At 40.7% G+C, this 15,322-nt stretch overlaps 1 protein-coding gene across 4 annotated transcripts in view; it reads left to right on the top strand.

Moving 5' to 3' along the window:
* LOC144722331 (uncharacterized) overlaps positions 1-15,322 on the top strand; it is a 156,873-nt gene that overhangs the window by 12,543 nt on the left and 129,008 nt on the right. For all 4 annotated transcript variants that reach the window (XM_078600504.1, XM_078600505.1, XM_078600506.1 and 1 more), the window contains exons 4-5: positions 1,738-1,803; positions 12,753-12,870. In XM_078600504.1, the coding sequence (XP_078456630.1) occupies positions 1,738-1,803; positions 12,753-12,870 (184 nt within the window). The remainder of the gene's footprint in view (positions 1-1,737; positions 1,804-12,752; positions 12,871-15,322) is intronic.

The raw sequence follows: 15,322 nt of genomic DNA, 5'->3' as shown, positions 1-15,322 counted from the left end.
ACGCACCATGGCATGTGAGGTCATCACCTTGGCTGAAAAGGCGTACTCATTATCGCTGGTTTTTCATCGCCAAGTATCAATTTGCCTGCTTTTCTATAGGGCAAGTTCCATATAGCAAGACAACTTTAAACTACACATTTAATTTTCACTGGCGTTATCATTGTTGCAGGGAATAGATGGGCAGATAGGTGCATAGAGCTAACGCATTAACGATGTCAACCTGAGTTGTTAAGCATTAATACGAAAATAAATAATATATACCACTTCTATAATCATCTTCATCTTGTTTATATTCCCCCTACGAACATTTATGTATTAAAAAAAACATTTCTCGTTTGTGTGTAAAATCATGTATGCAGTAGCATCCAAATGCACGGTATTGTTACTCCCAGTGCAGAAGAACAAAATGCATAATATATTGAGTCCGCTTTGCAGATGATGAAATGTTTGTGTGATGGAATAGAGGGGGCAGTTATGCCTTGTGAACTCAGCAGAATGTGTCAGTCCAACACTCGGTGTGAGGCATCCTCTCATGTTTCATTTTATTCTTAAATCTTGTTTCAATTATTGTGACACTCCCAACCACAAGCTGCACGAACAATTTAGAGGTGACGGTTGGTTGAAACAGCATTTTTGTGAAACGCTTAACCAGTGAAAATTCTCGCCATGTCACGTGTCACAATGTTCCATGTAAAATGGAGAACATTGCGGGAATCAAAAGCGTTTACCCATAATGTTCTCCATTATATTTTATGCAGGCTTGTTTTGCTCAGCTCCAATGCTACAGAGTTTATTCTTTGTGAAGCGATAATCATTCGTGACATCTCGAGCTTACGTGGATAATGAGTATTCTGAAACCAAATGTACCACTCTAAATTAGGCATATTACAAACAAACAAATGTATTCAGCAAAAACGGAAACGATAACTTTTTGTGTCTAAAATCAAAAGTGCCGAGTGGTGAGTCGCAGGCTCCAAGCGCTGAGCCCAAACCACTGAGAGCCTGGGTTTGAACCAGGGCAGCCACCCATAGTTAAACTTGATCATCCAGTGTAGCAAAATTAACTGGCTACTATTTAACTGTTTGTATTTTAGCAAGTAAGGCTCACTGAGCTATGTAGCTCTTTTTCAGAAGCGACTGGCCACAAATGATAGCTCAACGAAGTAGCTTATCACGTGTAAATTTTATTCTAAATTGGGAGGGAAAAAAACGAAAGACCTGGAAAAAAATCCACGCGACCACGGGGAGAACGTGCAAACTCCAAATATACAGACGCCAGGGTCTGGATCGAACCCATGAACTCCTGTATACTAAGCGAGGTAGTTAACATATCGCCACCATGGCGAGATGTTACGGGGTCAACCGTTAAGTGTCATTTGTGACTGGGTTGACACAATTTGGTGTTTTCGCTTAACTTGGCGACGTACAATTTCTCAGAATATTAAATGTAGGTTTAATTGCCCTGCGATATTATGTGTGGAAAAGCGCAGCACCCCTGGTGTGGATAAACAATCTCCTGTGCATGTATATATCATGGCTTTGTCTTTTCAGATACACTAAACATTTTGGAAGGCGTGATGTGCTCATGTTTTCATCTGCCTAGGTCGCATTGTACGTGCACGTTGGTGATAAATGCTTCGCCTTTCTAGCATAGTTCAATAAACTGTTGAATTTTATGTTGCTGCTTTTGGAATCATTGTGCATTAACAGCCATTTATGTTTTTTTTCCCTTGCCAGACGTGGTATGCCCAAGTTACCAGATCGAGAAACAGAGAGGCTCAGGGAAGCGCATTGACATTCCAGGTGAGAACAATAGAGGCAGCATAGAAACTGCTTGCATGTGGTAAAAATGTATACCCATACGTGTTGCTAAACATTTGAAGTTTTTTTTCTACACTTTATTTAATGAAGAATACTTTATACTGCTTGGCACTCTGCTTTGAAACTGCTTGTGGGGGCTCAAATTCATCTAATGCGTCCGATTGGTTTCCTTCACTACAACCTAATCGGCTTTTATGGAATGGGTGGCATTATCATTGTACATGTGTCCCTAGCTCTACGCGATAGCAGATGTGTTCCAAACCTGCGCACAAAGCAGAACCGCACGAGGAGGCAGCTGCCTGCCGAGTGGCACACACGGTTCACATAATGTTGTCCTACGTCTGACCGTATAGTCACAGATGAGGGAATTCAAACTACATAGAACAACTTTTGGGTAGAAATAGGAAAGCCACACCGAAGCGAAATCGCACAAATCAAAAGCCGCATAAAGAGTGAAACTTGTAGGTGAATCCATTGCCTTTATTAAAGAGAGCATTCATGCTTTGTGCAGACCAACATTCATCCATGATCTACCAACGTATGAACAAAAATAGGCTTTAACCCTTTCTGAAAATAATACATGTGTTAAGATGTTCAAACACCAAATAGACACCAAACAGATACCCACACATTCTTTTGGTAAAACATTCAAACAAATATGCTTTGATAATGTACGAATTGTCTTTGAAACGGATTCTCCTTCACCAGAGACAGCTTCCTTTAAGGCATTGTCTCACTACCAGTGTTAGACCAGAGAATGCCAAAAGACGCATATCACAATTGCGCATTCATAGCTCGGGTTGAGCAGTTATATTTCTGGGACCCATTTTAATGCCTTGCAATAGATGTCGCTTTGGTGTTTGAATTTCTTAACACTTACTCATTGGTTCTTTCGGTAAAGTCACAAATGTAGAAACGCCATTTTCACCTGAGGACGAGTGCTGGTGTTGCGTTCGAAACGTCGTGATTTATTTTATTTTTATTTTATTTCTACATATGTGACTTTACCGAAAGAACCAATCAGTATAGTAATTCCTGCAGTCACGAAAGCTTCAATCCTAGATTATCTTAACGCCTGTATTATTTACAGCAATGGTAAAGCATTTTGCTTTTTTTATCTAACATGTTCTTAATGAAGGCCCTCACTATGTTGTGTCCATCACGGGGGTTGTATTTATGTATGTATTTTGAACTTCCTTTGCACCGGACGTAGCCAGCCGTGCTAATCAGAGGTGTGGGGGAAGGACAACAAATTCAACATAAAAAGCAGTTCTGAAGAAGGGAGTTTTCAAATCTATATTTCAAATTGCATAGCTCCAGTGGCTGCTTAATATCGGAAGAGCATTCCAGATGATGGCAGAAGCACATCTGAAAGTGCGCGATGGAGTGATTGTCTTTGTTCGATGAAATGCCAAAAAAACATACTTCACCACGCTGGTCAGTGCAGGTCATTGAAGGGAGGTGGGGGGCAAGACCAGATCATAATACCACTCGCCACTGATATTAACCGTGGCCCAGTATAGAATTCAGAGTGCAATGCATTAACCACTACGCGACCGATCCACTACCGTTAAATGTCAGATGATACCACTGACGTTGCCAAACTTGATACCACATTTGGCAAAGTATATCTGCCATTTCTTCCAACAATTTTGTTAGAAAGTTGATCCAGCAGCAGTTCTTTGTAGAAAAACCACACGTTATCTACGAATGCCAAAGCTCTACGTACATGCCCTGACAGAATTGTATTTTAAGCTTCACAGAATCGCATCACCCAAGGCACCCCTGGATGGAGTAGCATTATCTATTATTACGTTGTTTCATGCATGTGTGTTTCTCCAATTTTATCATAGTTATGCTGTGAGTAGCTTGGCACAGGCTGCTTAATTTAGATTTCTATAACCCACGAAGTTGAATTTCACATCAGTAAACTGTCTGAAAGTTAAATGGTTTGTCACCTGTCATCATTCTAGTATCTATCTTACCACGTAATATAAAGTGCGATATTATACTGTGCAGTAACAGAAGTAGTTACAATTACAATAGAACCCATAATGATGTTTTAAAAGCAAATAGTACACATTGTTCTTTGTATGGTCATCAATAGTTGTGCTAATTATATTAACTTACTTCACTTTAGAACAGAGCGTGAATTTGAACCCACAATGTCAGCCATGCTCATTCGTTGTTTGAACATTGGCATTAACCGCATAAACCACCCAGTCCCCACTAAACAATTTGCATTTGTTGATTTTTAACTGTACGGTGGTATGGCAAACCCACAGTAAAATGTTCCATGTCTAGAAATGTATGCATGCTTACCCTATAAACATTACGTATTTCACTTATAAAACTGTCTCACCAAAATGAGAATTAACAAGCATACCGGATATGAAAAGCTTGACTTGACTTTGGCTTTTGACAGTCTGAAATTTAATATAAATGTAGTGGGCACAAACGGACAGTGTAGTTAGCCCGATGGACCACCACCCTTGGTTAACATCTGGTAAAGAGGAAGTTACCCCTTTGTGTTAGTACGTTGGTTAATAAATGTGTTGCCTCCAATAGTAAGCCTGAGCCTCCATCTGTACCCACTACATAAGTGGATGCATTGGTAGGTTCTGTACATTAGCATTCCTGCCATTTGGCCAATTAGTAGAGCCAATGGATGCTAATGGGTTTCTTTGAGTTTTTGAGGATGGCGGCGATTTCAGATCTTGCCACGTCTGCTGGGATGTGACCTAAACATCTAACTTTTTAACATTTGGATCTGGCTTCTTTTTTGACAGGATGTTGAATTTAGCAATTAGGTTAACTTTACATTTGGTTGACATTGTCGCGGCAGAAGAAACAGTCATGTTATCTACAAGGTCCCAATCAGATGTGTACATTTTATCTGTTAATTTTAAGTATAATTGTAAGAGACATTTGTCTAAATTATCAAGTTCAAAACGGAGCAGTCCTAAAAATTATCATTCACTTTTTTCCATGGTCATTAATAAAATCCAACCTATGAAGTGCATGTCTTCATCACAAAAGAGATAACAAATCACAATTGATTCTCACCTTGATGAATATGCATTTAATTAAGTATATTAATATTCATTTCATGTTATCCTAAATAAAAAAAAGTGTTGCTCTTACTCTCGTTCCAATAAAACGTAAAAAAATGGCAATGCCCCTAAAGCTATGAATATATTATATATATTTTTAAAGCATTAAAAAAACCTTTCATTCATATACAGTAATTTACACCATATATATGAACACCTATAACATTGAAACTCAACTACCCTTTCTGGTGAATGTAGTTGGTGTCTGTTGACATGAGCCCTTAATGAAGGGGGCCCTGTTGGGAGACCCACAGATGTGCATCTTACACAGCGAATGAATCCCGTGGCACGTCGGCATGGGCATCGTCTCAGCCACATGTGACCTGGTGTGCGCGTGCACAAGTGGTGCGCACATGGAACGCTCGACTACGTGCGCACTGTATTCCCCTTCAAGCTGCGACGTGGCATCCCCGTTATACCGTGGGCTTTTTCTTTTCTCGCATACGTCACTCGGATTGTAGTCTGACATGCTGGCTTCCGGATATGGGGAGGGGTTAAGACATTCGTCTGTATTTTCCTTTCCTTTAATAATCTTGCTACAGTGCCACATTCACATGCAATGTGATAAAAAAAGACGTGTCGTTGCAAATACGTGTGATTCCTAGATGTGCTTGCACTGCCCATGGATTATTATTATTATTTACATTATACAGATAGCTCAGAAAGCATTAAGTTTACATTCATTTGAAGTAAACATATGTTTTACATTTTTATATTTCTGCATTTGAGCCAGCAGATTTCCGCGAACATTACTTAACTCATGCAACCGTAGATGCTAGTTTTATTCATTGTTATTTACGTTCCATCATCTTAAGTCACTTTGTAAACTGTTCATTGGCTTAAATGCATTTTGTTGCATTATTCTTTATCTTTGGGCCCGAATCATAAAGCTATGTTTTCCATCATTTAGACACATTACACCCACTCCACCACTTTCCACATTTCTGTGGGACTGGCCGAAAGCCGGTGGGATTAGTGCGGAGACAGCAATGGAGGACACTTTTCCGCAACTACGCACATTTAAACGTCGACATTCCGCCACTGTGCCGAATCGCTGGAGTCACACAACGCGAGTGTGGCTGAGGCTTGTGTGGGGAGGGCTGTGAGTGCATCACGGCGGGGCCATTCCGCACAAAATAGGTTTGTGCATGAGGTTTTTTTTTGTCACCTCCATTACACAACTCTTTTGTTACCGCTTTTATACATCCGCTTTCGAGCAGGACTTTGGTGCTCTAAACAATTTGTAAAGCAGCAGAGTGGAAAGCTTGCACGCACTTAGAGATGACAATGAGGATGAAGACCGCCGTGGAGTTTAGGAAGATGATGAAGGTGGTTGTTGATAATGATGCAATGGAGATGATGATGGCAAAGGCCACGTTAAGTCCTAGCATTTTTTTCAAATTTTTGCATCTGGGAGGAAATTGCAGTGGCCAGAGAGAACCCACAGACACATTCCATACGTTTGCTTTCCCCTGTCAATCCACTGTCTTTGATCTTCAAGTTTAAACGTGGCGAATAGTGGCACAGTGGCTCCTGCATCGCACTGTGAACCCAGGGATTTACGTTTTATTACAGGCCACCTCACAGGTCAGTGGCGCCTGCTCTGAGCCTCCCCTAGAGCTACTCGGCCTCAAATGGTTATCTAGTGCGCTTTGCTCTGTTCACACTTGGTGGATCGCCATGGGAACGGGGTTGGTGTGGATCGGTGGACTGCCGTTGGATGTATTAATGGTCGTTGCAGCAGCAGCATCAGCATTCATCATCTTCATATATTATCATCAACAGAACCACTATCATCGTCTTCAATTATCATAATCTTCACCTATCATCATCGCCATTGTTTTTAAGTCGCGTTAGGTAGTTTTTGGCTTAACACTACATTTCGCACGTGTTATTAAGTGTGTATGCGTGTTCATGTGTTAGATGAAGCAAAATAAATTATACAAGAACGAGCGGAGGGACGGGCGGCTAAAATACAGCAAGTTGGCACTGTAGGGGGTATAGCTAGGGCATCTACCAGTTATCTCAGTCAGCCAATCAATGGCACCTGGGTCTGTCCCGTGACCTCCTGTCAGCCAGCCTTCGATACTTCACTTGTCCTCAAAGTACACCTGGCCTGGCACAGGCGCCGTGGCAATGTCACCATCACTTAGTGGCGAATGGCGGGTATTGGTGTTAGATGGTTGACGCCTCACTGGCCAAGTTGATTCGTCAGGGGGTACACGCATACTGATGTCAGCATGCACAGCCCCAAGCACTCTTCGACATTCCCCGACAACTACTGCTGATTGGCTGTGGGATGTTTTTTTTTACAGAATGGGATCCCATCCATTGTGCATGGAGAATTTGGCCAAAAATCCACTTTGGTGAAATATTTGGCTGACAAAAGACAATCCCCCAAAAAAACTCTGCACGATTGTAACTCCTCCATATTATTGCTTGCAGTTTCGTCTCAACTGAAAGAACTACAAAATAAATTATACCTTCAAAAACCCGAGCGGTCAAAACGAACTCAATTCACTTGACGACCAGTTTTAATCACTATCACCCAGGTTCGAACCCTGGATCTCAACAGTGCCAGTTCAGCACTCTGGCCTCTGAACCACCGAGCCACCTTCTTCCCTTGTTATGCCATGTGGCGTGACCTGAGTGTTTTATCGATTATGATAGATTCGATTTGTAAGCCTGCTTTTTCTTAAAATTAAAGACAGCTGTGGAATGTTAACAGTGTACTTCATTGTCTCTGTTTTAAGCTCCGTTCTGCCCTCAGCACGCCGTGTATTTGACCCAAAATAAGCAGCCTTTTGAGTAAGTGCTAAGCGCGCCAGTGCAACCTGCAATTTCACTCCGCTGCTCATTTCCAGCCTAACGCATGTTCAGCCCAGAAAAACACTTCTATTCCTTGAGCTACAAAGTAGGAAAGATTTGTCCCCACCCATCCCTCTCCCTGTTCTCAACCACATAGTTGGTGTGCTTCCTTGAGCTTCCATCGCGTGCTTTCAAGTGTGCTTATGCGGCCGTCTGGAACGCTCTTCCTTCTGATATTGAAAACTAATTTCTTTAGAACTGCTTTTGTGTTTAGTTTGCTGTACTTTTCCCGCACGGTTGGCTACATACGGTGTGGAAGAAGTTCAACATGCCATAATGACAGGCTACCTGAAGGAAATATACTTGAGGGAAAGTATAAATATTCATCAATGTAATATTTGAATTATGTGGCATCCATCTTATTGGGTCTTTCGGTAAAGTCACATAGATAGGTTAAAAGAAAATAACAAAAAATTACAAAAGTTACTTTAATAATGCCTGAGCATTTGGCCAGTGCCACCTGTATATGCAGAAATGCCGGTAAACGTCTGTTGTACTGTTATCTTCCTTTAAATTGACATAGCCAGACAATTCTGAAAGATAATTGTTCACCACCTGGATACTACGAAAAGCATTCATGCCTAGAAACTCATTACATTTGAGTGGGACTGATAATATACCCACCTAGACAGGCCAAGCCTCAGTACCCAAGCATTACATATCACCCTGCCTTCTGTGAACATAATTAGAGCAGTATATAGGTACGTGTAATTTGTTAACAGCCAGATAATAGCTCATTGATACCAGGGGTCCAATTCATGAAGAGAGCATGCTAAGATTATTTCATATCAGGCTCAATATTCCATCGGCGGAAGTCTTGTGGAAACATAATTCACCAATGTACTGGGAGAAATGGTATTTGCCCCATTCCACAATGGCTAGCAGCCGATATTCAGCTTGGGGGAGGGCTAAGGGCATTCCAGCATGTGCATCATGATGCCATGATGAAGCCTCACCTCCTGATTGTTTTTTTTATTTTTCCACAGCAGTAACAAGGCACAGTCGTGTAGGACTGCAATGAAGTGCTTTCCAGACACATGTTGATCGATTGCACAGATTTGTAAAATTCTCATTGGGATGTTAGGCCTGCCAGAGAATAATTTCCATTGGCATCACTTATTTTATCTGGGCACTATCGTTTCCTGCCACATTAAAAACACTTCTGAAAAATAATTGTCTAAACATCCCATTGCAAAAACATAATGAAAGTGTCTCTTGAGGCTCAATGAGGCTATTCTCAATAAAAGCGTGATATAGTCATAATTATCATCATTAGCACCATCATCAGCATCAATCTGCACTCATTCTGCCACATCCAACCTCCATTCTGGGAGGATTTTAGCTCCTGGAATTTTTGTGGTGGGGCTTCTGACACGTCTTGTGGCCAGAGGGCCACATGAATAGTGTGGAATGGGTCTCTATGCCCCCACTCCTCCATGCCGTGAGTGGCCACCCCCATGCAAGGCAGTGGCACGAATAGAGCGTTGAAATCATGGTGCATGAATTGTTTAAAGTTTCCACAATCCTGTTGCTTTGCCCTAGCTTCATTTTCGCCTCACACCCACTGGCCCATTTCACAATGCGGACTGATTCATAACAGCATGCAGTCTGCAATCGGAGGAAAAGGGTCCTCCATGAATTGGGAATTACAAATTGGGGCCAACTTGCCGCAAAAATGGCCATCATTATGCCAAATGTGTTGGAATTACTACCAAAAGCATTTCATGATTTTGTCCCCTGAAGTCTTTATCTCAAAGGACATGTGTTTAAATAAGCACACCAAACGACAAACGAATTGTACTGTGTAGACAACACATATGAAAAATATAATTTAAAGAAATTACGAAACAATATAAAAAATGAAAGTGTAACGTGATAAAAAAAAATGAAGTAGTATAACAATATCTAAACAGCAATGCGTTTACAGTTGTTTTTCTTGCCTTCAAAATGATTTGCATTTGTAATTGTGAAATAGTGCTTCTGTGCAATCAAATCTGAGGCTATTGGAGCAGTGCTAAATGTAGTGGTGTTGGTGAGAATATATGCAAATTAAAGTTCACAAAATATACTGTTATATTTTGGAATATGATAGCAATGTAGAAGCATATCCTAAATAAATAAACAGCTTCATTGCCATTTTGCAACTGAGTTAACTGGGGTAATAAGGACGTATTTATAGCCATGCAAACACAACTAAATCAACCAAAGCAATTTCCTAATTACTGACAAAGGAAGGGATCTGGACAGTGATTTGACCATGAGTAAAACTAGGGGCGGAATATAAAACTATTTAAAGTTGTTATGGCTGGTGATTGGTATCTGACATAATTGGCATGACGTGGAGATGAAGGACTGATCGTGCATGGTTGAAGGATAATGTGATGTATTAATTTACCTTTTGAAATTTTTAATGGAAAAAAAATGTAACAGCCCTTTCTCAATCCACTGCTGGATGAAGGCCCCCATTCCATGTCAGTTATGAGTGATGTTTGGCTATAATTCATCACAATGGACAGTTCAGATATCACTCGTCATTCACATTAACTATAATTGGCAATCGAGCTTAGGTCACCAGGTTTATAGTGGAAATACCAATATATGTATGTTAAAATAAAGATGGAAATCTGTATGTATATTTTTGCTGTGTATGATTACATTTTAATTGTGACTTCATAGTTATTTATTGGCATTCATTGGTATGTCTAAAATTATATTGACTGCCTAAGTGTATATTTTGAGTTCGTCTGGGTGCTCTTGTTTTCTCCTCACATGTAATCACAAAGCTTGGGCAATTGTTGGCACCGGCTCATCCCGTGGCTGTCGTCCCGCTTGTCTGTGATTGTTCGTGCTTCTGAGTCGTTCTGTCGTCATGAGAGTGAGCGTATACTGTTTGCGGTACAAGTTGAAAAGTATGAAGACTGTTTTGAAATATTTCAGTTCTGTGCATTATCACCAATGTCACTTTGATTTGGCGCGTAACAATTAACCTCCCCCCTCCACCCCCGCCTCATAATCCTCCATCCCCAGAAACCCCAAATCTAGTCAAAATGCTCCATTAGCAATTGTCTCATATACAATTGGATGCATGTATCATGTGTAAATTGAAAACTAATTTCTTTAGAACTTATTTTTGTGTGTTAGTTTGTTGTCCACTCCCCTTGCCTCCGATTAGCACAGTTGACTACGTACGGCACGAAAGAAATTCAACAAACAGACATAAGTAATACTTAATTTTAATCAAGTAATTGATGAATAATTGCACACGACATACATCACAAAAATTATAATAGCCAAAGTCAATTATATATGTTTATTGGGTTAGATCGCGTAAATATAAATGTGTCGTTAAACCCACCACCACCCGACACAGACAATTAGTAAGGTTTTTCACGTAAATAGAACATGCCAATCCGTTACTAGTACAGCACACCGGTGTGTTGGAGAGCAAATCCACAACATTTACAATCTGAGTACTGTAGCCAAAGTGTTGAACTCCGGAGAGCACCTTTCAAAATGTGTCTGCGAGCTTTAGTGTATTGCTTCTTGTATTTTAAGCACTGGCATTTGCCAACGGACGTTGTTGCTAATATCAGCGACTGACAATCTACAGTTGAAATGTCAACTATCCAAAACATTTCATAGAGAGAACAATTTAGATTATGCAAATAGCCATTGGTATAATTTAACACGGCGATAGTGGGTAGTAGTAATAATATCATGATCTGAATCCTGATTGTTTAGAATTATCAGTATCAACACAAATCCTCTCACCATATCTGTTACATTTAAGACTCTATATCGGTTAGTTAAAATATCAAGATTTGATTTTACTCTCAATTTACATGGGAAATTTTTTTTTTATTCTATATCACTAAATCAGCAGCATTTATACAATGTATTATAATTGCTGATAAATGTATATATATTTTTTTAGAATAACTACATAACAAATAAAGTGCTTAAAAATGTGTACGTTTAAAATCCTCTTTCAGCTCGTTGACTACACCCTACGTGTGTGCATGTATATAATACAATGGTCGCAGTTATATCATATGCGGATATCATTGAGACATATTTCCAAAAGTAATGTAAAAGTATGTAATGTTCATTTGTCAACGGACTATTTTTTATTATATTATTGGATTAATCGTATAAAACACATGAGGAATATTAAGAATTCAGTATTATTTTTATAGCACCCTCGGTAATGAATACATTTACATCCGAGTGTAATAATGAATACAATTACAATCATTGGTTTCCTCCGAGTTCACGTGCTCATGCCCCAGAAAAATGGAGATTCCAGAATATTTAAGCTGTAAAGCATGTGCTATGGCCTGAAGCTCACATTATCCATAACCATACATGTGCATCAAGCGTATATTTCAAAGTACATTTTGTGTAAAGGTGTGAAAGCAGCTTGCTTTCTGTATTAAATATATGCACGTGTGCTATATATCTACCTTCAAATGACACCACAGTATTCATATGCAAGTAGCAGTTATGCAATGCAATGCTGAATGTTGACAATTTCCAAATGTCTCCCATATTTAAAGGCACCATAATTTTTATGAATGTTCCAGCCATAAATCAGTGGATATGCTGGCTACCTTCTCTCAACTGAAGATGGGCCACTGCACGCAACATTAACCTACCACATTTATATTTCCGTTCGAAGGCAGCTTTAATGACAGAGGTTGTGATATTTTTTTTTCCCCTCTCAAGTCAGTACCTGTTATACCAGTTTAACTTGGAGTGATTTTTTTTTCATGTAAGCTCAGAACATAAACGGGCAGCTCATGAAAGCTGAAACTGCTCCATTGCACCACCATCAGCTTCTTACCGCTCACATTTTACAGTTACTTCGGCATGCGTGGACGTTTCCCGTTACATTAAACATTAAGGTCCGTGAAACGACTCTGCCATCTGTTGCTGCCTCTTCTGACGCAGGATTCGACCTCCTGGAGAGGCTGGCTCTCCTGGAAAATGTGGCGCAACCGACCGAGTCTGCACAGGACGAGAAAGCCCGACTCCGCCTAAGGGGGAACCCCATCTCCCAGCCCACTGAGTAAGTGCCGCATCTTCTGGCGCATGACACGTCCTCGCGGGCAGTGTTGTGAGCAACCTGTGGAACGCTTGTCACTCAAATACGCATTTGCAGCCACAACAAACGTGATCGTCTGAGTCAACGATGTGACGGAGAACCCCGGCGTTGATATTTACGCAGGCTCTTTGGAAGGCATCAAAGAGTTGATGCCGTAGTTTATCCTGTAAAGACGTACCGGTAGTCGCCAGCAGTCCTTGTTTTGCCAGGATTTTTTTTTATTGTTGAGGTCGCTATTCCGAGAAATTTGTATGTCTTCCCGGGAACTTAAGAGTCCCCAGTTTTTTTCAGTTGCAGAATAATGCACCAGTCCAGATATATGCAGTTTTTCCCTCTGATGGTACTGAGATATTCTTCTTCCCATGATATGTCCCATTTTGTTTTGTTTTGTAACTCATCGGCAGCAACTTTAGCTGTAGCAGAAATTAACAATTAAGGTTTTGTTTACAGAAGACTTCAGTGGTCAATAAAATTACCGTCAATTATTTGAAAAGTCAGCAGTGGTTGCCCCTACTATGAACAGACTGCTCCCCACCCCCGCTATGAGAACGTGTGAGTTCCAGTTCAACCACTGGCTCAGCCACCGACTGATCCGTAGTAAGGACGTATGTATGTAGAACCTTTATCGTACCGTACTTAGCCAACCGTGATAATCGAAGGTGCGTGAGCAGTCAGTGTGCAGCGACCCACTGGCACCCTGGCTGCTCGTTTTCCGCACAAGTGAAACGGAGTGACTTGATTACGCTAACATGCTAGTATGCACAGCTGCACACATCATCAGCGACATCTTCACTCCTTCCAATTTACAAATCGCCCCTGTTTGCTCGATGGTGAAAAAAAAGGATGAAGGTGCTTATGTAAGCAGCTGTGCAAGATCAACGTGGCAATGTACTGAGGACATAACCGTGTTAGCACCTCCTGTTGAAATTAGGTCAACACCAACATCTTCCTGGAGCCCATTAGCTTGCTGTGGTCTGGCTTGCCTTTAACAATTATAGATTAACACTCAAGTTTCCTTCCTTAGACAGTTTGCATGTGGGCCTTTTTGCAAGCCTGGTCATGTTTTCAAAGCACTTTTGCCCTGGGTGTCATATATTGCCTAATTGCTTCGTTCCTGACATGATGCAACAGTTTTAATAATTCGTATGTGTTCATCTCTTTGTCACAATATGCATATGTTGAATGTGTTACACTTGTTTTATATATATAACGTGGGATGGTACAAAAAAATTGCTGAACAGATTCATTGAGTCCGTTAATTACGTCTCTCAATCCTTTCAATCCTTTGCTGGATAAAGGCTGTACCTCTCTGTGCCTTCATGGTGGTCATTTTTACCATACTTCACCACACTGGTCAGCTTGGGTTTGCGAAAGGGAGGAGGCAGAGGAACAATTGAAATGTAACTCGCCACTGATGTTACCGTAGGCGCATTCAGGAATCGAACTCAGGCTCGCCCGGTTCATAGCGCAGTGTGCTAAGCACTGTACCACTCTTACATTCTCAAATATATAAATTATGTATGCATAGCCCGATACATAGAGTAAACATACGTACAGTATTACATTACAGTGTACTGCGTAATCATGTCGGTCAATTGGTATTCGCATCGTTCTTATAGTGCAAAGGCTATCACGTAATGTGTTGTGTTTCACAGACATAGTCTGCAATAATTTAAAATAAGGAGACAATGTTGCTACGTGTAATCCAAATTTGCTTAACTTGAGGCAAATTTTTTTGCCATTTGGCAAAATTCGGATGATAACCCCGGCACACCCTGGCGAATGTTTTACAACTGACGCCAGGGGCTCTTTCACGAGCACTGTGAAGCAGACGGCACGTCGTATTTTTACAGTTTATTTCCACCCGCGGTATTAACCACGACGGCTGCTGAATTCGAACCACAGACCTCTGCAACGGGCAGCGAACGCACCATCGCTGCCACATCACAGCCCCATGGGTAGTGGTAAACGGATATATATTGCACATTTACTGTTCAAATAGCTCATGTTGTAGAGCATTGGGTTGGAAGTCAATTGTGCTTCTGGGTATGGATACACAGCTTCGTGACATTGAAATGTGGAGTTTCAACCGATGAGTGATGACCACCAGTGGAGTTGAACGTTGCCGATTACGTACTCATTAGAGCGCGTTGACGCTTTTACTTTGATATTGCGAAAAGTGCAATGTCTTGTTAAGAAAGTCAATATCATTCCAACAACCCTGATTGTACTGCCAGGGTTGTATAAGGGCAGCGCAGATGTATGTGTGCATACTAAGCAGTGTGTTTGTTCAATACTTCTGTTTTATGTTGTTACCCTCTCTTAGATATGTAGCATTAATGTGCACACTAACACAATATTGGTTCAATTTATTGACTGCGTAAGCAGTGTTAAATGCTCCATAGAAAAGTAAATT

The sequence above is a fragment of the Lampetra planeri genome, chromosome 14 (genome assembly GCF_965212315.1).
Source record: "Lampetra planeri chromosome 14, kcLamPlan1.2.h2, whole genome shotgun sequence".
Lineage (NCBI taxonomy): Eukaryota > Metazoa > Chordata > Hyperoartia > Petromyzontiformes > Petromyzontidae > Lampetra > Lampetra planeri.
This window is presented reverse-complemented; position numbering and strand designations above follow the sequence as displayed.